At 37.9% G+C, this 26,738-nt stretch overlaps 1 protein-coding gene across 1 annotated transcript; it reads left to right on the top strand.

Moving 5' to 3' along the window:
- The first annotated feature begins 1,318 nt into the window (after positions 1-1,318).
- On the top strand, positions 1,319-26,738 carry LOC113635310 (NLR family CARD domain-containing protein 3-like). Its single transcript, XM_047803906.1, has 10 exons — positions 1,319-1,554; positions 6,498-6,635; positions 6,752-6,868; positions 9,597-9,647; positions 9,881-11,631; positions 12,807-12,840; positions 20,498-20,671; positions 23,968-24,162; positions 24,827-25,000; positions 26,528-26,738. Exons 2-10 carry the CDS (start codon positions 6,583-6,585, stop codon positions 26,703-26,705), a joined length of 2,727 nt encoding a protein of 908 aa, XP_047659862.1. The 5' UTR covers positions 1,319-1,554; positions 6,498-6,582; the 3' UTR covers positions 26,706-26,738.

Raw genomic sequence — 26,738 nt, 5'->3', positions numbered from 1 at the left:
CACAGGACAGATGCCACAGGAAAATTGGTAGGTTCAGGCCAGGCAGAGAGTTCAGGGAGTTTGGGTGTAACCATGTCGACTGCGTTCTCCGAATCAGTCATTTCAGTCGACCCAGCTGGTTTGGCTGGTTCCGTCGACCCCGTCGACCTGGTTGGTTCCGTCAACCCTTTCGGTCCCGTTGACCCGGTCGGTCTGGCGGGTTCCGTCGACCCGGTCGGTTTGGCAAGTTCCGTCGACCTGGTCGGTTCGGCAGGTTCCGTCGACCCGGTCGGTTCAGCAGGTTCCGTCGACTCGATCGGTTCCGTCGACCCGGCTGGTTCCGTTGACTCGGTCGGTTCCGTCGACCCGGTCGGTTCTGCTGGTTCCGTTGTCCTGGCTGGTTCCGGCGACCCGGTCGGTTCCGTCGACCCGGTCGGTTCCGTCGACCCTGCTGGTTCCGACGACCCAGTCGGTTCCATCGACCCGGTTGGTTCGGCTTGTTCCGTTTTCCCGGCTGGTTCCGGCGACCCGGCTGGTTCCGGCGACCCGGTCGGTCCGGCTGGTTCCGTACACCCGGCTGGTTCCGGCGACCCGAGCCAACCTCATCGGGGTATCTTGCCGGTACGGTATTCGGGCGTCCGTGACTGTTTCCGCTCTGTAGCCCACGGACCCCGATGCTTGCTGCCCCCCCCCCCCCCCAAAAAAAAATATATTTACGGCCGGCTCCCGTCTCTACACTGCTCAAGGTTAGCGCGGACCTGCCCAGGAGCAACGCCAAGTTGACGAACTCCGAGAATGATTCTATCTCTCGGGTAGATGGCATCAAGTATCGCAGGATATCCTTTAGTCCTTGAGAGCCTTCTCCCCTCCGCATATTCCTCGACTGGGGAGTCCTCCGGACGTAGACAAAACAGGATTTCTGCTGGATCCATTTGGTGAGTCGTTCTGTCATGATTCGTCACAGGCGAACGCGGATCCAAATGCAGTTAAATCCTTTTAATAAAAAAATAATTTATGAATAGATTAAATAAAACTCATTAACACTTACATTTCCAAAGTCAACAGTGTAATAGAAGTATACAGTGTAGAAACAGAATGTTTTTACTATACTGGTTTTGAATTATTGGTTAATATATATATATATATTAATTATATTAATATAATATATATATTTTTTATGAGTGAATTAAAGGTTGATAACAGTTTAACTTTGAAGCCGGTTGTTATGGTTTTGTATAGCAATAATACACAATTTGTACCCGTTTTAAGCCTACTGTACTAAATCTATTAAAGAGAAAAATCTGAATATGTGAATGGGAAATTTTACCACAGTCTCCTTTTTAGAGAGATTTGCGAGTCAGCTCTCAACGTTCAGTCGAAGAGCCGATTCAAAGAGTCGACTCATTCCCAAACAACACATCACCTGTTGTGATCAGACAAACACACGACTCCTTCTTCCTAAAGTGAAAGAGTTTTTCTCTCAGCCTCAACTACATTTTGTGGAGCGATTGGAAAAGTCAAGAAAATAGGGCAGAAACGGAGGTATTAATGTCACACAAGGACCGTTGACTAAAGGTGAGTTAACTCTTTATTATAAATGATTTTATATGAGAAGAACACGGATATATTGTAAATAAAAGCCGTGTAAAATCAGCTGTGTGTGAGGTAGAGTACAAGCTTCAAACAGGTTTAACCCGGTTTGTATACAGTCCTTTCAGTCACTTCTCTGCAGTTCAATGAACAAAACATACAGAAGGTTTAGTATACTGACATAATGTGTTCTTAAAATAGATTTCTTTACATTTTGCTGTCTGAAAGTGTATTTATTCTGTAAACAGGTGTATGGAGTGAATCTAAATCTGAGTGTTTCATTTTCGGGGAAGTCGAGAAAATTCAACCTGTCAAGAATTAAAACATTTTCAAATTCAATACCTGGGGAAAAAGGTAAATCCTGGTTACCCAAAACCAGACATCCCAAGTGTCCCAGATGTTCCGGGAGTCTCCCGCATATTGATAGCGGCTCCCTGATGCCCGCAAATTAGTTACAATCTCCCGGTATCTAGAGCGAGCGAGCAAGAGCGGGAGGGAGAGAGGGAGGGGGAGCGAGAGACTTTGCGTGTGTGTGCGTGTGCGCGTCATTAAGAGCATGTAAGACAGAGAGCATCCTGATTGGCCTGATGAGTCTGTGTGAGATTACACTATCTCTAGTGCTACAAGCCTAGAGAATCATTTTAAAAAGAAAAGGACTGTTAAGCGAGGGAACTGAACTTCTGATAAACCCTTAATTTTTAACCTCATGATTCAATCCGGACTTTAATCACACCATGTTCAGATATTTAGGTTGTAGGCCTTTTTTTTTTTAAACTGCTAATGACTTTGTATATGCTCTTTTCTTCTGCTTGCCTAATAAAAGACCTAATGATCGATCTGGGGGAGCTGCTCTACCTTCTCTGTATTTCTACCTTCACATCCTTCTGGTATCTTGTAGATTCTCATGTTATTACACCTCAGTCTGTTCTGAAGATCATCACACTTTTCAGATAGATCCATATCATAATCCTCTGGTGTCATGTTACAGTATCTTCTGCCTTATTGACCTTTCATATCTGTTTGTTCCAGAATGGATTTTACTACATTATAGGATTTATTTGTTTTTAAAATGTACTTAAAATTAATTCTAATACAGTAATACCTCGAGATACGAGTTTAATTTGTTCCGTGACCTTGCTCATATCTCAAATTGCTCGTATCTCAAAGCAGTTTTCCCCATTTAAATTAATTGAAATCCCATTAATCCGTTCCAGCTCGCAAAATTCCACTCCAGTTGTTTTGTTTATGTGTTTTGGATATGAAAACTGTACAGTACCTGTATTTATAAATGACAAATATTGTATAAAAACAAACAGTAATAAACGAAATGTTAAAAAAATAAACTGGATTTTTCTTTACGGAAGATGCACACGGAGGATGAGGGAGGAGTGAACAGACGGAGGAGTTAGGAGGAATTACACTTTCACTTTTGTTCACTTACTCACACTCTTAATGCTACTGTACTTTACACTTAAATGGAACTTGACTTCACTAAAATTAATGAACTTAACTGAAATTCTCTTAACTTAACTGAACTTAATTGCTACAATTTCTGTTTTCTTTACATTAATTTTGCTTAATTTTCTTCATCGCTTTTCTCTTCACTTGTTTTTGCCTTTTTTGTCACTCTTTCCTCACTAACATCTGCCGGTCGTTTTAATAAAAGCCTGTCCGGCCGGCATATCGGATGCGGTGTAGTCGCACAAGTTAAAATTTCTTTAAGGATCTAACGCTCAAAACGGATCCGAAAATTACGGATCCGCGGATGGTCATCACCTCACGCAGCGCCTTTGCAACTCTCCATAGGAAATGAATGACTTCCTCTTTATCATCCGTTGTTTGTCGTGTGCAGTGGAAAGGTGGCTTTAACAGAGTGAGACATGGGAAGCTGAGGCAGGGGAAACATAACACACGTGGTTGTTGGGGATCTTTGTTTCAGCGGCGGCAGCTAGGATGCTCGTATCTCAAAAATTTGTATCTCAAGGCAAAAAATTTGGTCGAATCACAGCTCGTATTTTAAAAAATACATATGTCAAAGCGCTCGTATCTCAAGGTATCACAGTATATTAAATTTTTTTTAAGTTCTTTATAAGCCATGCTTCATATTGACATTGCTAACACTGCTAACTAAGTGCACTAGCCACATCAAAAGTAGCGCCATGAATCTATATACTTATTTATCTTCTTCTTCTAGTAAGCCCAAAATTAAACATAAATTATTTTAGCAAAACATAACCCCACTTAAGCAACGGGGGTTAAATTTTATGCAACTTCAAAAATACTTCGGAAACTCATAAGGGGAAACTCAAAACAGAGGCTCATAATCATCAGGTTTGAGCTCACCAAGCAACTTTGGACAAGGATGACAAATTGCTTGACAAACTAAAGACATCATTTTAAGACTTTCACTTAGATCAGCTCAATATAAGTGACTAATAATATCAGCTTCTTTAGACAACATACAGGTCAGGGTGTATTCTGCCTTTATAAACAGCTGCAATTTGTGGAAAATTATGTGTATAATCTGTGACAGAGCATGTGCACTTATGTTCCTGACAGTTTTAAGGTAAAATATTTTGATGAACACCTTTTTCCTTTATTTCAACAAAACAAAAGATTTTGACATAGAAACACCACAAGGTCTCCCCCTAGTGTTCAACGAGGAATCGCAACTCAGAGCCGGTCTCCAAGTCGACACATCGCAGAGTGATCTCCACACTTAGACTTTTTGGTTACTAAAGACTGTTTTAGTTAGACTTAACTGATAACTGTATAATTACTACAAAAACACTGAGAAAACTCCTCAGACCTGGATGAGAATGAGCAAACTTCTTTATTGTGGTCAATCAGCCAACAATCTTTTAAGAGAAATTGCCAAATTGAAAGTAACAAATGAAAACCCCCAAAAAGAGCATGTCATGCAAAAATCAATCAAGAAAAACAAGAACTCTCGCGATGTTCTTGCAAAAATAAAAAAACACACACAGACACCACACACACACGCGCACACACATCACACACGCACACACACAACACACGCACACACACAACACACGCACACACACGCAGAGACACAGACACACAAACACGTGCGAGCGGGGCTGCCTCCTTCATCTGGCCAGAAGAATTTGACACACACACCTTCACCCCCGATCTTCTCAATATATACCCTGGCACTCCTAGCCTCCTCTTTGGTTCCCAGTATTTCTTGGAGTACCAGGTGCCATATCACCTTTTTTATCGGCTTTTCTGTTTGTTTTTTTATCACCTTTTTTATAAAATCACCTCCTATGTTTTCTAAACACACTGACCCAATTTCCCCTTATTTCCCATTACCTTTTCCCCATATGCCCATTTATGGATTTTCCTTAACTTAGTTCTCAGGGCCTATGTCTGTGAACCAAAGTCTTTTTCAGTCTACATAAGTTATCGCTATGAGCTAAGGTCTGAGAACCATTGTACAAATGTGCTCAGACTGACTAAGCCTGACAGCCCCGAATCTGGTTACTTTTACTAAGTACTACTTTTACTAAAATATTAATCTCTCAGACAATAATATGTAACTGTATTTATATTAAGATGCAATTTATTAAATTAAAAAAGGCTGTGGGCTGTACTATGGGTACATTTCTGTTCCCTATAATCACACACATATTAAAATTAAGATCACAACACATTATAGTAAAAAAAAAAATCATGCTTTTTTTTTTACCTTTTGAGGCTTATGTACAATTATTTATATTCTATTAGTCACTTTTTGTAGAGATTCACAATCACTTGGTAGTTCTTCATGTAGAAGGATCCTGCACCTTCTAGTTATGCCTCACACAAACAGGGTATCTTCAGTTTTCTCATCGACATGGAAGCTAAATGTAAAATACACAGTCAATGTGAGTGTATTTACCTTGGTTGAGATTTCACATGAACATGTTCACATGATCCACTGGTTATACAACAGAATTACTGTTATCATCAACTCCTGTTTACAACACTTATTCACTGGATAATACAAGGTGCACATTGAGTTCAACCATTTTAACTCTCCAACATTTCTAGTGCAATAACCACCTCACTCACTGTGCTACATAAACAAATAATTTATTTTAACCTTCCTGTTTTCCTCGGGACAATTTTGACCTCTGCTGGAAACTTGTGTCATAACTTGGGTTTTCTTTCACATATTTGCCTGAAATTTACCAGTATTGTTCAAAATTATGTACTTTGCAAGTAAAATTAATTTTGTCTATTTTAGTTTAGTTGTGCAACTTTTGTCCTCCGAGGTCAATGTAACCCCGCCACACGGCAATACTGTAGGTCACACTTTTGCCCTTTTCAGAGCAATGAACATACATACAGACACAAAAATGCACACATAAAATGTCCACTAACACACGGACCGAAACACACACTCATACACTACACTACACACACACACACACACACACACACACACATTGGACATTGCATTTCCTTGGGCCTCCAAAAAAAATAATAAAAACAATCATTTGTAAATATTTCACACTGGTCATTGCATTTGTCCAGCTGGTGGCAATATCTTCGAAATATACCAACGTTTGTGAGTCTATAGTGAAAATAATTGTAAAAAAATTTTACTAGAAAATGAGGCATTTTTGCATATTAATGAGGTTTATTATACCATATATTACAAACCTTTGCAAAATATATGTTATGTTGGAAACAAGTTAGACTAAAAAGTTGAAAGAAAAAAAATTGGTTATCATGTAAACTTCATTTTTTTATAAGCAGTCAAAACAGACAAGGTCAACTTGGCTCGGCGCTCCTAATTTGCATAGGAATGCAGGAAAGGAAAACAGGAGGGTTAATTAAATCAATGAGGGCATTTTAAGGATAAAGATATAAAAATTCATGTAATAATTTAATTGCACATTTGTTTGTGTGTTTTTTAGGGGTGTGATCCATTCCATCAGAAGAGATCAGACTCTTCAGGACTCAGCTGTGTATTTGTGTAAACTTTACTAATTTAATATAAGGATGGAGACTCCTGATCTGGACACAGATAATGTTTCTACACCATCAAACAACTGGTAATCTATAACACACATCTAACAGTCACTAATTCACAGTAAAATTGTATTGTTTAATGTAAGTAAAATAAAGAGTTTATATAAATGACTAAAGGACTGTGTATAATGTTGTACAGTAAACTCCAGAGAAAGAGATCAGAATCACCAACACACAGCTGTATCTCCATGAAGAGTGATCGGTCTATGGGGGTCCCTCTGGTGTTTAAAGATGGAGACTCATCACTTCTACACAGGTAAAGTCTCCTCACTGTTAATGTCACTGCTAAAGTCACATACACACTACTAAAGGGTAAATTTAACTAGATGAACAATATGACAAACTAAATACTAAAATACTGATTATGATCTATAATGAAGCCTGTGTCTAAATTCAGTAATTACATTTTTAATATTATTAATCATTTTTCATGTAAAGTGAGCTTGTGGTATCTTTTAAAATAAATGACACTTAGTTTGACATGTTGTTTGCAGTGAAATTCATGTTTGTAAGTATGCCTTAAATGTGAAAACTTTGGCTGTAAATGTAGTATAAATATTCAACGCTGACTTTAAAATTAATTTCAAGGATAAATTAAGGATATTTTTTTTGTTTTAAGCTCTAGGGAAAGAGATCACAATTGGTTGGTGTTGTGTCCATTGAAGAGTTTTGTATTTATGGTGATTATATATACCAGGGTTCGACAACAGGGCTCTTTGATCCCTCTGCTGCGGCTCCCAGTAGATTTTGAAAATAAATATTTAATTTAAATGTTTTTATTTTAGTTAGTTTTTTTTTTTTTTTAATGAAATTCTAAAATTATGATGCTCTTGTAACATTAAAATAAACCGTGTTTAATCCGACACACAGAAGGCCGGCAAGTTAAAATTTTGATGTCATGAATATGAAGAGGATTCAATTAGACATTGAACATTTTGTTTGAAAGTAACCTTCAACTCAGCATCTTTTCTGTTAAGGTTAGTTCAAACTGTTCAAAATATGTTTCCTTGCTTGCAGAAATAAGATTTCGTTTATTCGGTAGCAGTTCATTGATTTCATAAATGCAACACACTACAGTTTTTATTATTGAATAAATACTGTTTTGATGAAACACATGTTGCTGCCTCACAGTTCCAGGGTCTCCAGTTTCTCTCTTTGGCTCTCAACGAAGGCGGTTGCATTTTCTCTCCCTCTCCTCCCCTTACTTTCCCTGCTTTGCTTCTTTCGTCTCGTCTACTGTCTTATACTTTGAGAGACTCTCTCCGCACTGCTCTCCAAACTAAAATATCATGGATTTGATAAACTGGTCTCTCAACGCAATTGACACCATCTTCTCGACGAGAAGCTTGGGTTCGGGGGAACCTGACTGCCCTGCCGGAACGTTCGCAGCTGGCTATACGATGGACGCGTATAGAAGTGGCGAGTCGTGTGTCTGGCACCTCTTTCCGTGGAGGACATTGAAGATATCTACCTATTCGGAACTATGATAACAGGAGTTCTGCTGATTGGATTAGGCATTAGCCTGGATTATCGAGAGAATCAGAAAACGGTAACAGCTGTTCAAAATCTCCCAAGGCTGCCCGTCATGATTGATGCAGTGGGCAGAGCGGTCAGCACTGAGACTGGGACCAATAACCGCAATATGGATAACATCACGGTGAAGCTCACTGCTTTGAATACCGCTTTGGTTAACATCAGAGAGAAGCTCACTGCTTTGGAAATAAAAATGGATCGACATGGAGACCAGAATGGACTGAGAGTAGTCGTGTAAATTGGAATGAGTCTACTCGCCCCAAGACCAAACAATTCCAATCTTATCTGCTTTCGGCTCCCCTCAAACAGCACTGGCCTTGGCCAAGGACGCTGTTGGAACAACATCTCCCCCGGCAGAGCACTGCAGCGAGACTCTCTTGCGTTCCTTCCCCCACTTCCACAGACACCTGCTGATTGTTGACTCTCTCTAGGACCTAATCAAGGTTGTCTCCATGGCAATTTGCTGTGTATCGCTATGACAATCTTGCGGACTGAGGCACCAAGATCGGATGCTGGGAGAGATGACTCTCCAGGCCTACACTTTTACATACACACACATATATAAAGATATGCACTCACCCCCCACCCCCCACCCCCATCCCACGCTTTCGCCGCTTCGTACCGCCAGTCTAACAAGCGGGTCTGTGACCAGCGCCGAAGATAAAGGCTTCAGGACCTGATGGCTGCTTGCCTGTGCTGGATTACCTCCACCCCCCACTCCCCTCCCCTGTTGCAAGTCATGTGTTTATGGCGTACTGTTTATGTGCTTATGTTGCTGAGGTGTTTTTCCTATTCCCACACTGTACTCCCCACCGGAGCATAGTCGGGGGGATGTTTTTTTCTCCTCCCTTCCCTCATGTTATGCTGTATTTCTTTTCAATTCCCTGTCTTCCTGTCCTGTCCCCTGCCTTGTCATATTGTATGTTTGGACAGGTTGATGGCTAATTTCAAGGTACTTGTGACCAGTGACAAAGGCTACTACTACTACTACTACAGTGTCTGTCTGTGTGGAGTTTCCCTTGTTCTCTCCTTCTCCATGTAGGTTTCCTTCAGGTTCTCTAGTTTCCGCCCACCTCCCAAACACATACCAGTAGGTGGACTGGTGAAGATCAATTGCCCCTATGTGTGATGGACTGGTGTCACATACAGGCTGTAGTGTTATACTGTTATAGTTAGGGATACCTGTGAACCTTTCTGACATGATTTCTTATAAACTGTATCTGTATTTGTATCTGTTAAGAACACATTACCTGTTCATTCAGAGTGATGGATTCAGTCACATCTCTAACAGACACACAGAAATAAACCTAGAATAAATAGAGTTAAAATAGGACCAGAGATTTTTCTGCAGTTCCATAATGTTCCATAGACATGTGGTATTAAGTACAGAGAAAACTACCACTACTGTAGTGTGAACTGATGAAATGATCAACTACAATTTACATTCACAGTGTTCTACAGAAGACAGGAAACAGAACAGAAACAAAGGTCACAGATACAGGGTAAGATCAAAACCAACATGACTGTGACACTGACACACTGCTCTTATAAACCTCTCTGCTGTTATTAACTACAGAGGGATTAGATTATAGAAAACATACAGTAGATGAAGGAAAACACATAGTGAGGACATTATAAAGACCTATTTGTGGTGACCAGTCAGAAAATAGTGATCTTAAAGTCTAATCAGTGAAGTCCATGTCTCAGCTCATCTTCCTGTTTCTCCATATCACAGGCACAACAGAGAAACTGCTGCTTTAAATGAATTCCAGAAAAAGTTCAAATTAAGTATGATGAAGAAGTTTCAGTGTTTGAATGGAGTGATAATAAACCTGGGAACCCAAACACTCCTGAATGAGATCTACACAGAGCTCTACATCACAGAGGGAGACAGTGAAGTCAATAATGAACATGAGGTGAGACAGATCGAGGCAGCATCCAGGAGAACAACAACAGAGGAAACACCAATCAAATGCAATGACATCTTTAAGCCTTTATCTGAACAAGACAAACCCATCAGAACTGTGCTGACAAAGGGAGTCGCTGGCATCGGAAAAACAGTCTCTGTGCAGAAGTTCATTCTGGACTGGGCTGAAGGGAAAGTAAATCAGGACGTCCACCTCATATTTCCACTTCCTTTCAGAGAGCTGAACTTGATGAAGGACCAGAAACTGAGTCTGATGGAGCTCCTTCATGTCTTTTTTAAGGAAATAAAAGAAACAGAAATGTCCAGTTTGGAAAAGGTTCTGTTCATTTTTGACGGATTGGACGAGTGTCGTTTTCCTCTAGATTTCCAGAACACAGTGAGAGTGTGTGATGTAACTGAATCAGCATCAGTGCCTGTGCTGCTGATAAACCTGATCAAAGGGAATCTGCTTCCCTCTGCTCTCATCTGGATCACCTCCAGACCTGCAGCAGCTGATCAAATCACCTCTGAGTGTGTGGATCGAGTCACAGAGGTACGAGGGTTCAATGACCCACAGAAGGAGGAGTACTTCAGGAAGAGGATCAGTGATCAGAGTCTGGCCAATAACATCATCACACACCTGAAGTCATTAAGAAGCCTCTACATCATGTGTCACATCCCAGTCTTCTGCTGGATTTCAGCCACTGTTCTAGAGATAATGTTTTGTGAAGCAAAGAGTAGAAAGATCCCCAAGACTCTGACTCAAATGTACACACACTTCCTCATCATTCAGACAAACATCATCAGAGAAAAATACTCAAAGAAGCAGGAGAGTGATGAAGAAATGCTCCTTAAACTGGGACAACTGGCTTTTCATCAGCTGAAGAAAGGGAACCTGATCTTCTATGATGAAGACCTGAGAGAGTGTGGTATTGATGTGAGAGAAGCAGCAGTGTACTCAGGTGTGTGTACTCAGATCTTCAGAGAGGAGTTTGGGCTTCACCACAGTAAAGTGTACTGCTTTGTTCATCTGAGCATTCAGGAGCATCTCGCAGCTCTGTATGTACACCTGACCTTCATGAAGGAGAAGAGAAATGTTCTTAAACAGAATCAAGATTCTAAACATTGGATGAAAAAAAATACAATCTCAGATGTACACAAGATTGCTATAGATCAGACTTTACACAGTCAGACTGGACATCTGGATCTTTTCCTTCGCTTTCTTCTGGGTCTCTCACTGAAGTCCAATCAGAAACTTTTACATGTTTTAGTAACAAAGACAGGAAGTAGCTCCCAGAGCATAAAGGAAACTGTTCAGTACATTAAGGAGAAGATCAGTGAAGCTCTTCCTACAGAGAAATCCATCAATCTGTTCCACTGTCTGAATGAACTGGGTGATTATTCTCTAGTGAAGGAAATCCAACACTACCTGAAATCTGGAAAACAAAGTGAACTTTCTTCTTCACAGTGGTCTGCTCTGGTGTTTGTGTTACTGACATCAGCACAGGAGCTGGATGAGTTTGACCTGAGTAAATATACCAGTACAGATAAGGTAACAGAAGATGTTGTTGATGATGCCTGTGATTACAGCATCCAGTAAAGCAATGTAAGTAAATGTGAATATAACTGATCTACTGTTACAGTGTTAGAGAGAAACTGAACACACTCTAATATGGACTTTGGGATGTTCTGACCTGAAGGTGATACAGAGTGGAGTTAATGTAAATAGATCAATTAGGGAATAAAATCTGCATTAATAAATGAATGATGATGATGATGTGGAAGCAGGTGATTACATTTGAGAAAGAGATTTGAAGATTTGTAGTTATGACTGAACCTAAGATCTTGAAACAATTAGGAAGTTAATGCTGGGTTTATGTTGGATGTTTGACGTATATTTAGCACACCTGTGGTACCAAATATATAGAACCATGTTTATTGAATTAATGAAAATTTACCTTAATTACTAGGTTTTATTTGTGAGGTGGAAATTCAATTCAATTCAAGTTTATTTGTATAGCACTTTTTACAATGGGCTTCGTCTCAAAGCAGCTTTACAGAACATAAACATAGAGCAGAAGGTAAACACAAGGAGAAAAAAGAATTAATATAGTAAAAAATTAAGATATATATAGTTCACAGTGTGTATGTATGTATGCATTTATTTAGTTATCCCCAATGAGCAAGTCTGAGGGGACTCAGGCAGCAGTGGCAAGGAAAAACTCCCTTAAATTGGTAAGGAAGAAACCTTGAGAGGAACCAGACTCAAAGGGGAACCCAACCTCAAATGGGTGGAACTGGGGGTGTGATTACAAATATACAGTCAAACAAGTGTTGAATTGGTCTAAAAATCACATGGAGTTCAGATCTCCTCTTGGTATCATAGAGTCCAACTGGAGCTGGTAGATCTGTAGATGTCTAAGGATTTTCATAGAGTCAGTCTCATCTCAGTGGAGGTCCAAAATCTTCATTGCACGGAAGACGATCGGAGCTGGTACAATGTCTGGATGCCTCGGGATGGGTAGAAAGAGAGAAGCAGCGTAGAGGGATTAACACATCTGCTGTTCATAAAAAGGTGAAAAAGTATTGGTACATAATTTTATGGGATGTATTATGTGTGTGTACGCCTGACTAAAGAGATGAGTTTTTAATCTACGTTTAAACTGGGAAAGTGTGTCTGAGCCCCAAACACTATCAGGAAGACTATTCCAGAGTTTGGGAGCTAAATAAGAAAATGCTCTACCACCTTTAGTAGACTTAGATATTCTGGAAACTACCAGAAGTCCTGAGTTTTGTGATCTCAGAGAGCGTGAAGGATTGTAACGTGTTAGAAGGCTAGTTAGATACATGGGAGCTAAACCATTAAGAGCCTTGTACGTAAGTAGCAGCAGTTTGTAATCAATTCTAAACTTAACAGGTAGCCAGTGTAGAGATGATAACATTGGGGTTATATGGTCATACTTTCTTGTCCTAGTGAGAACTCTGGCAGCTGCATTTTGGACTAACTGTAACCTATTTATTAAAGATGCAGGACAACCACCTAGTAATGCATTACAATAGTCCAGTCTAGAGGTCATGAATGCATGAACTAGCTTCTCAGCATCAGATACAGACAGGATGTTTCTCAGCTTGGCAATATTTCTAAGGTGGAAGAAGGCTGTTTTTGTATTATGGGCGATATGATTTTCAAAAGACAGGCTGCTGTCTAGTATAACACCCAGGTCTTTCACTGTCGAGCTACAATAACAGTACATCCCTCTGAGTGAAAGTTAAATTGTGAAAGTTTCTGTGTACTGGTTTTTGGGCCTATAAGTAGTATTTCTGTCTTATCAGAGTTTAAAAACAGAAAATTACAACTCATCCAGTCTTTTATCTCCCTAAGGCATTGAGTTAATTTGGACACTTTGGCTATTTCATCTGGTTTTGATGAGATATATAACTGTGTGTCGTCAGTATAGCAGTGGAAACTAATCCCATGTCTTCTAATGATGTTCCCTAATGGAAGCATGTGTATAGAGAAAAGCAGAGGTACTAGAACTGATCCTTGAGGGGCCCCATGATTAACTGGTAGTAAACTGGAGGATTCACCATTTAATTCTACAAAATGGTATCCGTCTGACAGGTAGGATCTAAACCAGCTTAAAGCCTGTCCATGAATACCTGTGTAATTTTGTAAGCAATCTAGAAGAATGTTGTGTTAAGGTCAAGTAGAACTAATAGTGACATACAGTCTTGGTCCGAAGCTAAGAACAAGTCATTTGTAACTTTAACAAGTGCAGTTTCTGTGCTATGATGGGGCCTGAAACCTGACTGAAACTCTTCGAGGATATTGTTCTCCTGTAAGAAGGAGCTCAACAAAAACAACCCTTTCTAGTTTTTTAGACATAAACGGAAGGTGTGAGATAGGTCTGTAATTTGATAGTACATTTGGATCTAAATTAGGTTTCTTAATGAGTGGCCTAATGACTGCCAACTTGAAAGACTTAGGGACGTAACCTAAAGATAGCAAGGAGTTAATAATATTAAGAAGAGGCTCACCAGCTTTATGTAACACTTCTTTCAGTAATTTAGTTGGAATGGGGTCTAGTGAGCAAGTTGTTGATTTAGATGTGGTAATAAGTTTATCTAACTCTTCCTGTCCTGTACTTGTAAAGCACTGTAGTTGTGTGTCTATAGCCTTAGGTGAGACTGGGTCACTAGTTGCTCTCATATGTTGAGCGTCACCCATTTTAATACCTTTGATTTTATCAGTGAAGAATCTCATAAAGTCCTCACTACTGAACTGTGGTGGAATAGTGTGTTCAGATTTCTGTTTTTTTGTTAGTCTAGCCACTGTGCTAAATAAAAACCTGGGGTTGTTCTGGTTATTTTCTATGAGTTTGCTCAGGTGCTCAGCCCTGGCAGCTTTTAGAGCTTGTCTATAGCTGGACATACTGTCCTTATATGCAATTCTAAAAACCTCTAATTTAGTTTTTCTCCACTTTTGCTCGAGGTTACGGGTTTCTCTCTTGAGAGTGTGAGTATGACTATTATACCACGGTGCAAGCGTTTTATCTCTAACCTTCTGTAATCTGACTGGGGCAACAGTGTCTAATGTGCTAGTGAATATAGCGCCTATGCTGTTAGTCATAACATCTAGGTCGTTTGTGTTTAAGGGTACAGTAAGAAGTCCAGACAGATCAGGCAGGTTATTTGTGAATCTGTCTTTAGTGGTTGGAATAATAGTTCTACCGAGTCGATAACGTGGTGAGACACAGTTAGTCTGTTCTATAGGTAGTGTGTACATTATGAGGTAATGGTATGTGATGTCATCACTTTGAAGTATGATATCTATATCAGTGACATCTATTCTGTGTGATATTATTAAATCTAGTGTGTGATTACGACGATGAGTTGCTTTAGTGATGTTTTGTTTAAGCCCAAGTGAGTTTAGTAAGTCCATAAATGCGAGTCCTAGAGCATCGTTTGTGTCGTCAACATGAATGTTAAAGTTTCCTACAATTAGTGCTTTTATCAAAGTTAACCAATAAGTCTGAAAGAAAATCTGTAAATTCTCTAAGAAAATCGGTGTAGGGCCCTGGGGGTCTGTACACGGTCGCTAGAGCAAGAGACATCAGGGATCTCTTCGTGTGCCTGTGCAATAGTGTAACATTAAGGACGAGCACTTCAAAAGAATTAAATCTATACTGTGTTCTGGGTAACAGCAAGGTAATCACTAAAGATAGTGGTGACATCACCTCCACGACCAGTCTGACGAGGCTCATGCTTATAAATATATCCTGATGGCGTAGACCAGTAAAAGTGTGGTCCGCGGACCACTAGTGGTCCGCCATCGACCCCTAGTGGTCCGCGAAACGATGACCTAATCTCGGCAAGTGTTTCTAAAATCGTCACTTATTTAAGTAGATTTTTAATGTACTTGCGAAACAGTTCTTGCCATTCTGTTTTAATAACGTAAAAATGGATTGGTGGCTAAACTAAAGAGGAGTCAAAAGAAAAGATCAAGCGTCCACTGAATGCAGCAAAACTACAGCACCAGCGAAAATATCACAATGAGTACATGAAGTTTGGATTTTTCTGGACTGGGGATCTTGAGGATCCTAGACCTCACTGTGTTCTGAAATATTGGCTAATGAAGCAATGAAACCATTGAAACTCAAGCGTCACTTTGAGTCTAAGCACAAAGATTGTACAGATAAACCAGTGTCACTTTTTGAGAGAAAACGTGATGAGCTTGAGCGACACACGAGTAAAAACACCTCACAGTTTTTTATGCCCGGTGAAAATGCAAAGGCTACTGAGGCATCATACAGAGTGTCTCTACTCATTGCAAAAACGGGAAAACCTCATTCAATTGGAGAGACTCTAGTTAAGCCTGCTGCAGAAGTTATGGCAAACGTAATGTTAGGGAAGAAAGCTAGTGATGACATGCACAAAGTACCTCTGTCCAATGACACTGTCCAGCGATGCATAACTTCAATGTCCGAAACTGTCCAAGAGCAGCTGATCACACGATTACACCAGAGTCCCTTCTTTTCTCTTCAACTGGACGAGTCCACGGACATTGGTAACGAGGCAAATCTTCTGTGTTTTGTGTTATACATCCATGCGTGCTCAGTCCACGAGGATTTTCTCTTCTGTAAAAAATTATATAATAATTTCTGATCATATCATTGCATTTGTGTTTGAATAATTAGTTTTTGACTTGAAACAGTTGCATATTAAACTTAAATTTAGCTTATCCTTCCTATTTTGTTGGTTTTTGGGGGCGTGTTAAGAGTGGGATTCTGTAGGTGGTCCTCAGAAAAAAATTGGAAGATAAAGTGGTCCTTGGGCTGAAAAAGTTTGAGAAACACTGGCATAGACTCATTTAGACCGATGTAATCATTTGGTTTAATCCAAGTTTCAGTAAGGCAGAGTGAAGTAAGCCTATTTTCTGATATGATTTCATTTACAATAAGTGCTTTGGGTGTAAGCGATCTAATGTTCAGAAGCCCAAACTTTAGGAACTGTTTTTGTTTGCTTCTATGGCATTTTTCTGGTCTAATTACAGTAAGATTATTTCGAGAACTTCTCACGTATTTACTTTTTGATCTCACTACTCGGAGAACAGACACAGTTTCTATAGCGTGAACTATGTGTGCATTTGTGTCAATGTGTTGAGGTGAAGGATGACTATTGAAATTGAAATTTAAGGAGTAGTTTACCAGTCAGAAGGTGTGCAGCGCCCTGGAGATGTGTTCTGAGAGGATATCCGCTCCAACTCTGCTGGGGTTTATGTGTATAGCGCTTTTTACAATTGACATTGTCTCAAAGCAGCTTTACAGAACATAAACATAGAACAAAATGTTAATATAAAGAATAATATAAAGATTAATAGTATACAAAATTCAAGATTAATACGAGATATATTTAGTTCACAATATGTATGTATTTATCGCCAATGACCAAGTCTGAGGTGTCTCAGGCAGCAGGGGCAAGGAAATACTCCCTTAGATGGTAAAGGAAGAAACTTGAGAGGAACCAGACTCAAAGGGGAACCCATCCTCATATGGGTGACACTGGGGTGTGATTATAAATATACAGTCTGACAAATCTTGTATTGATGCAAAAGGTCACCTGAAGTTCACATCTCCTCTTAAGTATCGCAGAGTCCAACTGGAGCTGGTAGATCTCTAGATGCTTCAGGATTCTCAGAATCGGCCTCATCTCAGTGGAAGTCCAAAATCTTCATCGCACTCAATAGGCAGACACACAAGAGACAAGGTGTTATAGGGAAAGTACAACAGAGATACAGTAATTGGTGTGAGAAGGTGTAGAGAACTAGCGGTAAACAGGCTAACGGGCTAGTGATGCTAGTGATGCTAACCAGGTACAAGCGGACACTCAGGAAAACAAATAAAATGTTAGCGATATCAAAAGGTATTTCAAGGGAGTATTTTACTCTTAAGATGCTATTGCTGGTGTGTTCACCTTTTGTAAAAGATAAGGAGTTAAAATATGAAATCAAAGATAATTCAAAACTGAATTAAAATACTCAGCCAAGCAAACGCATGCGACCGGCACGAAAACTTGCGGCAAACAATCTTCCATAGAAATCTTTCATAGTAATGGGCTTTCATAGAAAGCTGGCCTTGTAAAGCCTTATACTCACTACAGGAAACATTTATATAATAAATAAATAAATAAATAAATAAATAAATAAATAAATAAATAAATAAATAAGAATACCTATTATTATTATTGTTATTATTATTATAATTATTATTATTACAATTATTATTATTATTATTATTATAAAAAATGTTTCCAGAACCAGAATTGTAAAGAGATCAGTATGAGCAGCAATCAGGGGTCATTTGTGACTGTCAGGACAGTCAGGATTCGAGCCCGGACTTTGGCCATGTGCATTTGTTTATGTTCTTCGTCACGTGTCTGCCCCGCCTTTGTCTGCTCCTCCCGTCTCTACACGCCTCTTTCCCTTTGTCATTACCTTTTGTCTATTTAACTGTGCCAACTGTGAATATACTGTTGTCTAGTCCTGTCTCTAATCCGTGTCATGTTTCGTGTTCTTTTGTTATTAAACCCTGTTTATGGCGGTAGCTCGGACCCGCTTACTGTGGAAGCATTTTCTTTTCCTTGGTGGATTTTTTCCCCTCTTCCCCTGGACTTTGCGGTTTTGGTGACAAAGGTCTGCATTTTTCCAGTGAGGGATGCCGCTCCGCTTCTGGTTTCTCCACGGGGTTGCCGCCTCACTTCCTGGTTGCGGGCCATGCCACCAGCCCGAGTTTTCTTTAGTTTTTCTGGTGTCCTGTGACATCGCCCCGCACGTCGCTTTACATCTGGTTTCCGTGGAGGACACCGCCCCACTTCCTGTCTGCGGGGGATGTCGCAGGCCTGTGTTTTGCACCAATGGATTTTTTTTCTGTTTTTCCTGTTCTCCTGTTCTATTGGAAGATTTTTTCCCCCACCCTCCCTCCCCCTTTTCCTGGTTCCCGAGAGGTGGGTCTGGCTGCGGTGTGTCGGGGTTGTGCTCGACCCCCCTGCTTGGCTGTGGACGTCTCTCGGCCTTTTGAATGAAAATAACTTTACATTTCCACAGTAGAATTATTTTGTCTTTACTGTGATCATGACGTATCTCAATATAAAGTGAACTGATTCAGTTTGATCAACTAGCAATTTGAAATATCTATTACCATGGATTAAAAGTGCCTCCTGGCAAAAATGTAAAGAGCAAATATTAAACATCTCCACAATAAAATTGCTTGATCATTATAGTGACCATAGAATAGGCCATTATGAAATGATCGGATCGAATACACTAACAATTAAACTGTTCAATCAAAAATCAATCAAATTTGAAAATGAATCAAAATGTCAATTATATTGAAACTTAGACAGTGAGTTTGAAGAGATATTACTTCAAAATCCTACAGTAAAATTGTTTAGATGTTTATTGTGAGCATAGAGGAGGGCATTCTTAAGTGATCTGATTTGGATTGCAGCAACTAACATCTCGAAATGTTCATTTTATAATGGATCAAATTTGGATTCTGGTTGAATAAAATAGACAGAAATATCTAGTTTGAATTAAAAATTACTTCAGACTTCCAGAGCAGAATTATTTGATCTTTATTGTGAGCATAGAGTACGTCATTATGAGTGATCTGAGTGAGTTTTATCAACTAACACTTTTAAATTTGTAAAAGATTTGGTGATTTTGATGGATTATTAAAAAAATCGCAGTAAGATTGGTTGAACTTTATTTTCTCTATACATTAGGTCATGCTCAAATGATGTAAAATGGTTTATCAACTAACAATTAGGACGGTGTATTTTATCATGGATTTTAAAAATCCATTTTTCTTTTTCTTTATGTACCTCATTTTTAATATGTAATGATTATTAAAACTTGCGAAGTCAAAATGACCACTAGGGGATGAGCCAGAAACAAGCGTCATTGTAGCTTTAAAGCATTAAATCCTCTAAAAACACGAAAAAAATGTATGTTTCTAGTAAAGTTTATACTCTCAAGATTTTTTTTAAGCCCACACACAAAGCATAATATGATTTGTATAACATATGAGTTACACCGATGTGTCATATTTATAGCCCAGGACCTAACGAATCAAACAAGCCCTCACTTGAGCCAATCGGTGCTTGTATTGCAGAGATAGACGGCTGAGAAGCCAATGATGTCATGACATCATTTTTGGGAACCCTCCTTTGACTGACGATTGCTCCTTCCAATAGCAATGAAATGGTCCGGGACCTCTACAGCTCTTTAGCCAATAAGGAGACGATTCCAACGGTATGCAACATGCCACGTCTCCGAGGCCTCATGCTGCGCAAAAAAGTTGCGCAAAGGATTTATTGCGCAATCCTCGACTTTTTTTTATCACTTTTTGTTTTGTATACAATTTCGTCCGATCGTTCGTGTGCATGAACAGGTTAATACAGTAATTTACTCTTGGTTATTAGGTAGATTTCCCTTCATGATTTAACATCATAGCCTATATGTTTAAATAAACAAATGTCCTGTGTTTGACCTGATAGACTTTAAATATCATGTACAATATATTAAGCGTCCATACAGACTAATGTTGACAGGTGACACAATCCTATTGAATGGTGAAGCTGTGTGTGTGTGTGTGTGTGTGTGTGTGTGTGTGTGTGTGTGTGTGTGTGTGTGTGTGTGTGTGTGTGTGCTACATAAACAACTGATAAATGAACAGATCTCTTTCAGCTCATTGTCCTCTTATTACAGTCATGTAAGTTCTTTTGAGTGACAGCTGATTTTGAGTTTCTTCTCAACCCTGTGCCCACCCTGTTTTACCCAGGCCCACCCACTGTTCACAATCTGACTGGGATGTTTGTTCTGTGTTAATTATACTTTATATAATAAAAATCTGTTGATGAAGAGTGTGTCATTGTGTCTCTCTACAGGTTATTGGGTTGTGGTATCTCAGTTGAAGACTGTGCTTCTCTGACTTCAGCTCTGAGTTCAAACCCCTCACACCTGAGAAACCTGGATCTGACTGAGAATAATCTAGAAGACTCAGGAGTGAAGAGTCTCTCTGCTGTACTGGAGAATCCTCACTGTAAACTGGAGATACTGAGGTAAGACCATCTCTCTGAGCATCACATGACCTCCTCAGTAAGACACATTCTCTAATAGTGAGACTGAAGCAGAAGTTTTAGGTTCATCATCAATGTCTTGAAGAGGAAGATTGTTTCTTTTCACTGCACACTGATGATTTCTCACAGACTCTGATGTGACTGCAGTTTCTGAAAGTACTGAGACATTTACTAAAACATTGGATCTAATCACACAAACTGGAGCTGGGACACAAACTAAATGTACTGTGTGAGCTGCAGGGTTTAAAAGCAGCACTGACATGGAAATGATGGAAATAAACAGAAATTGGAGACTAAAATTACACAATAGTCTCTGATCAGCTCACACTTTCAGAATATAGAATTGAGCAGTGATTTATCTTCAACTCAACAGGCTGCTGAGCTGCAACTTAACATTCATTAGTCTAACATTTCTTACTTTAGATTAGGGTTCCCACCTTCATTGACGGAAAAATAATGGTCTCATCCCTAGAAAATGTATTTCATATAATATGTGAGTTATAATATCGTTTAGTGTAGCTGGAACAGATATACTGTAGTACATTTCTTGCTGAATATTTTTGTTACCTTTTTAAGGTTTTTGTTTGTTACAAATGTTGTGTAATAATTGAATATTTTGTTGGTTATTGTATATTTTATTTGTTTAACAATCGTCAATAGTGACACCTACTGGAGAAAAAATAAGTACCGTTGTATGTGTTGGTCACGTGATTTGATAAGCAGCATGGCTCATTGAAAAGCACGAGGTTATCACATGAACTGAGTGTAAGATTGTAAGAAGAGTAAGATTGATTACTGTAAGACTGGTTAATCAGAAGAACTCTAATGTCTCCTGAATCCTGATTGGAAAGCACACGGTATGTTTGGTTGTTTGTTTTGTGTATTAGTATGTTTAATAGGCCGTGTGAATGATCAAACAATGTCATGGAATTCACTTCATTACAAATCTGATTGCAATTTAATTTTTTTCTTTTAATTTTTCACGGTGCTCAATTGAAGTTGTGGTGAAACAAAGAGTAAATATTGAAGTTCGGAAGGCGTCAGTTGAAGCGTGGTTTTACTAGTCACGGAGAAAAAATTCAGGAGCCGTTATAGTTAGACACTGAAATAATTATTGATTTAATTCCTGTTCAAAATCACAATATCTGGCAATATTATTGTGCCAGTAAGTACACTTTACATTATAAAAAGGACATTTTAAAGAGCTAGAAGATGATAAATCTCACTCAGATCACTTTGAAATGATCTACTCTATGCTAAGAATATATATTAGCTAATTTTACTGTGGAATTGTTTAGTAAATCCCTTTTAAAATCATTACATTGATTGCATCATTAAATTAATATAATTCAGCCAGTGGGCAATCCATTATAATCCATTATAAAATGGAAAATTCACATTGATAGTTGATCTAACTGACTCATATCACTTCTGGATGACCTACTCTATGCTTAAAATAAAGATTAATCAAGCCTTTTATTATGGATTAAAGTTAATTAGTAGAATTATATATGCAATCCCTGTATATATGTAAATTATATATAACCTACTCATCCATGTTCCATCCCATTCAGTGCTCATTGTACAGAATTATTTTTAATTCATTTATTTTTTACTGTATCTACATCTTAATTGTATCTACATTTTAATTTTTCTCTGTAGTTCTGTACTTCTACCCATTTTGCTATTTTTCCTTCTGCTTTACTAAAATAAGGAACAGTCATAAAACACATTTCACTACATGTCATACTGTGTATGTTTATGTATGTGACATAACATTTTAAACTTAATTAATATCTGTAATATAATGGATTACAGACATTGTAACTTTGAAAGAAATTAACTTTAACTTTTTAAATTTCCACAGTAGAATTATTTTGTCTTTATGTGATCATGACGTATCTCAATATAAAGTGAACTGATTCAGTTTGATCAACTAACAATTTGAAATATCTATTTTATCATGGATTAAAAGTGCCTCCTGGCAAAAATTTAAAAAACAAATATTAAACATCTCCACAATAAAATTGCTTGATCATTATAGTGACCATAGAATAGGCCATTATGAAATGATCGGACTTTGATACACTAACAATTAAACTGTTCAATCAAAAATCAATCAAATTTGGAAATGAATCAAAATGTCAATTATATTGAAACATAGACAGTGAGTTTGAAGAGATATTACTTCAAAATCCTACAGTAAATTTGTTTAGATGTTTATTGTGAGCATAGAGGAGGGCATTCTTAAGTGATCTGATTTGGATTGCAGCAACTAACATCTCGAAATGTTCATTTTATAATGGATCAAATTTGGATTCTGGTTAAATAAAATAGACAGAAATATCTAGTTTGAATTAAAAATTACTTCAGACTTCCAGAGCAGAATTATTTGATCTTTATTGTGAGCATAGAGTACGTCATTATGAGTGATCTGAGTGAGTTTTATCAACTAACACTTTTAAATTTGTAAAAGATTTGGTGATTTTGAGGGATTATTAAAAAAATCGCAGTAAGATTGGTTGAACTTTATTTTCTCTATACATTAGGTCATGCTCAAATGATGTAAAATGGTTTATCAACTAACAATTAGGATGCTGTATTTTATAATGGATTTTAAAAATCCATTTTTCTTTTTCTTTATGTACCTCATTTTTAATATGTAATGATTATTAAAACTTTAAGGTTTTATTCTCATTCTAAATATTATGGATTGATTTGTATTTGTTTTGTCATGCATTTATTACAAAACTATTGTTTTGTAGTAATTTATTGTTCTGTGCGGTAGGAGCTCACGAACGCTCGTTTTCCGTTTTCATCACTATTACTGCTAAGTATCTAAAGGCTGCACCCATAAAATATGTGTGGCTTGTTCGATTGTGCTTTCAGAAAGCATGATTAACTGCAGTAAGATCTGCTCCTTTACCTAAGAAAAACTGTTATAAAAATCGTGACTAAACAAATGTTTTCATCCTGGGGCCAATGCAGTGTGGATAAGATAGGAGTGATGTGTTCATATCTTCTGGTACTAGTTAGGACTCTAGGTAGTGTGTTCAGGATTACCTGGAGCTTGTTTATGCTCCTACTGGAACATCCAGACTCATTTTAATGTCCTCAACATGTAGATGTGGACTGCAGTGTCACTTTAACCATATTGTCTAACTGGTGTTTGTACCTTCAGTATTTATAAAAATGAGAAGGTTCAGTGAAAGCTTTGTGGATGTGTTTGATCATTTGCACTAGTGTGAGTTCATTATGTTTTATTTTATTTCCTTTAGTATCAGCTGTAATTCACTTGGAGTAAAAAGTTGGTCATCTCTAGTCTCAGCGCTCAGATCAGAAACCTCCAATCTGAGAGAACTTCATCTGACTGTGACAACACTGGATCTGTCTGGGAATAAACTAGGAGACTCAGGAGTGAAGATTCTCTCTGCTGGACTGGAGAATCCTCACTGTAAAGTGGAGACACTGAAGTAAGATCATCTCTTTGAGAGACACAATAACTCACTTAAAGCATCAGTTATATACAGTGTTGTTTTTCAATGTTCTGTAACACTATAACATTCAGAACAAATGTCATTAAGTTATAATGATTTCTCTTCAGAATCACTTATGCAGTAAAATTATAAATAAATGAGTAAATATAAAAATTCTGAGTCATTATTTTTAACACCGGCAAAACTTTTGCAGCTTAAGAAAAACTTAATATTAATAACAATAAATAATAATAATAAAATATCACTGGTGAAGCTCCAGGATCCTGGTCTCACCCATTTGGAGTCCTGGTCCATAACATAATACATAAACCATATACATAAACTCTGTTAAAAAGTTAGAATTATTAATAAATTCTGACTATTCTGTTAAAATCATCACTTAAATATAATTATATTAATGTCACCAAACTAAATAATAATTAGACAAATATAATGAATCTCCTCATAAACTGAAAATAAATCTCAGCTAAAACAGTTTGATTTCTTAGTTATTTTAAAACAATTTATCTAATATCATTAGTTAGATTTTCATTCATGAATTAACATCATAGCCTATGTGTTTGTAATGTTTTCAGTGTTAATTATACTTTATATAATAAAAATCTGTTGATGAAGAGTGTGTCATTGTGTCTCTATACAGGTTGTGTAAGTGTGGTATCTCAGATGAAGACTGGGCTGTTCTGACTTCAGCTCTGAGATCAAACCCCTCACACCTGAGAGAACTGAATCTGTCCTGGAATAAATTAGGAGACTCAGGAGTGAAGATTCTCTCTGCTGTACTGGAGAATCCTCACTGTAAACTGGAGACACTTTGGTAAGATCATCTCTCTGAGCACCACATGACCTGCTCCTCAGTAAGACACATTCTCTAATAGTGAGACTAAAGCAGAAGTTTTAGGTTCATCATCAATGTCCTGAGGAGGAAGATTGTTTATTTCCACTGCACACTGATGATTTCTCACAGACTCTGATGTGACTGCAATGTGTCTGAAATTACTGTGAAATTTACTAAAACATTGGAACTAATCACACAAACTGGAGCTGGGACACAAACTAAATGTACTGTGTGAGCTGCAGGGTTTAAAAGCAGCACTGACATGGAAATGATGGGAAAAGACAGAAATTGGAGACTAAAATTACACAATAGTCTCTGGTCAGCTCACACTTTTAGAATATAGAATTGATGGATTTACCCTCCATCAGGGGGCAGAAGCATCTAGGGCTGCATGATGAAGGTTAAAATATTCATCAAGAGTCAGCTATCAGCTTTTTTATCTAAATTATTTTCACTTTTACGTTTACAGTCAAATCAGTAAAACTTGTTATAAACAACAGAAATAATGAAGTTCTCTGTATTATAATATAAAATTAAGTAAAATTCTGTTCAGTGTTCAAGTTGATCTGTTTTACACTCTAAATGTTATAATAAAATTAAATTGTAAGGAGGAAAAGCCCTCTCTGAAGGGGAACCTACACCTGACCTAAATGATATTAAAAACTGGACACTGCTTTGTTATTCGGAGATTATAAATTACTCTCCAAGGTTTTGGCCAACAGACTGAGTGAAGTATTAGAACAAGTCATCCATTGTGATCACACAGATTGTGTCCCAGGAAGATGAATTTTTATAATATTTCTGTTATCTGGGATATTTTAGATATCAGTAAGAGTCTTTACCAGATTTTGGTCTAGTGTCAGTAGACCTAGAAAAGACTTTTGACCGAGTCGAACACAACTATTTATGAATGTGTTCACAGCATTTAGTTTTAGTCCTGATTGTTTCCATGAAAAAGTTTTTGTACAGTGATGTTGAAAGTCTACTGAAAGTTAATGGTGACTTATGTGGGTCCTTATAAGTTTATAGAGGTGTTATAAAGGTTGTGTCTTGTCTGGTGTGTTGTATACTTTAGTAATAGAAGCACTTATAAACAAGTTAAGAACAGATTTGTACTGATTATATATTCTGAAGTTCACAAACCTGTTTATCAGATGATGATGTTTTAATTACTGTAGTGATCAGATGGAAATTTGATGTTGGAAATATTAAAATAATTTAAAAACATCTCTGCTACAAAAGTAAACTGATATAAATGTAAATTCATGGATGTCCATATTGTTTACAGAGTTAAACTGTTTCATGCATTTCTGCAGTGTAATAGATGAACATTTATTGTGTTATAGTCTGTTTGATGTGAGGAAACATTCTCACTAGAAATCTTTATTTGTAGTTTGGTTCTGTTTCTGTCAAAATTATTTATTGAATATATCTGACGATATTTTAGTAATTGTAATAAAGGTTTATAAAAAATATGTTGGAGTGTGTCATTGTGTCTCAATACAGGTTGCGTGATTGTGGTGTCTCAGATGAAGGCTGTGCTGCTCTGACTTCAGCTCTGAGATCAAACCCCTCACACCCGAGACACCTGGAACTGTCCCATAATAATCTAGGAGACTCAGGAGTGAAGAGTCTCTCTGCTGTACTGGAGAATCCTCACTGTAAACTGGAGACACTGGGGTAAGATCATATATTAAAACATTAATAATAAATCATG

Source organism: Tachysurus fulvidraco, chromosome 19 (genome assembly GCF_022655615.1).
Source record: "Tachysurus fulvidraco isolate hzauxx_2018 chromosome 19, HZAU_PFXX_2.0, whole genome shotgun sequence".
In the NCBI taxonomy this organism is placed as follows: Eukaryota; Metazoa; Chordata; class Actinopteri; order Siluriformes; family Bagridae; genus Tachysurus; species Tachysurus fulvidraco.
Note: the sequence above shows the minus strand (reverse complement) of the source record. Positions and strands in the feature narration are given on the sequence as shown.

Excerpts from the sequence above, each read along its gene's own strand:
- LOC113635310 (XM_047803906.1), top strand. The coding sequence starts at position 6,583 with ATGGAGACTCCTGATCTGGACACAGATAATGTTTCTACACCATCAAAC. Across the intron at positions 6,869-9,596 it reads GACTCATCACTTCTACACAG|TGTTCTACAGAAGACAGGAA; the intron begins GTAAAGTCTCCT and ends TTACATTCACAG. Across the intron at positions 11,632-12,806 it reads AGATGTTGTTGATGATGCCT|ACTTAGATATTCTGGAAACT; the intron begins GTGATTACAGCA and ends CACCTTTAGTAG.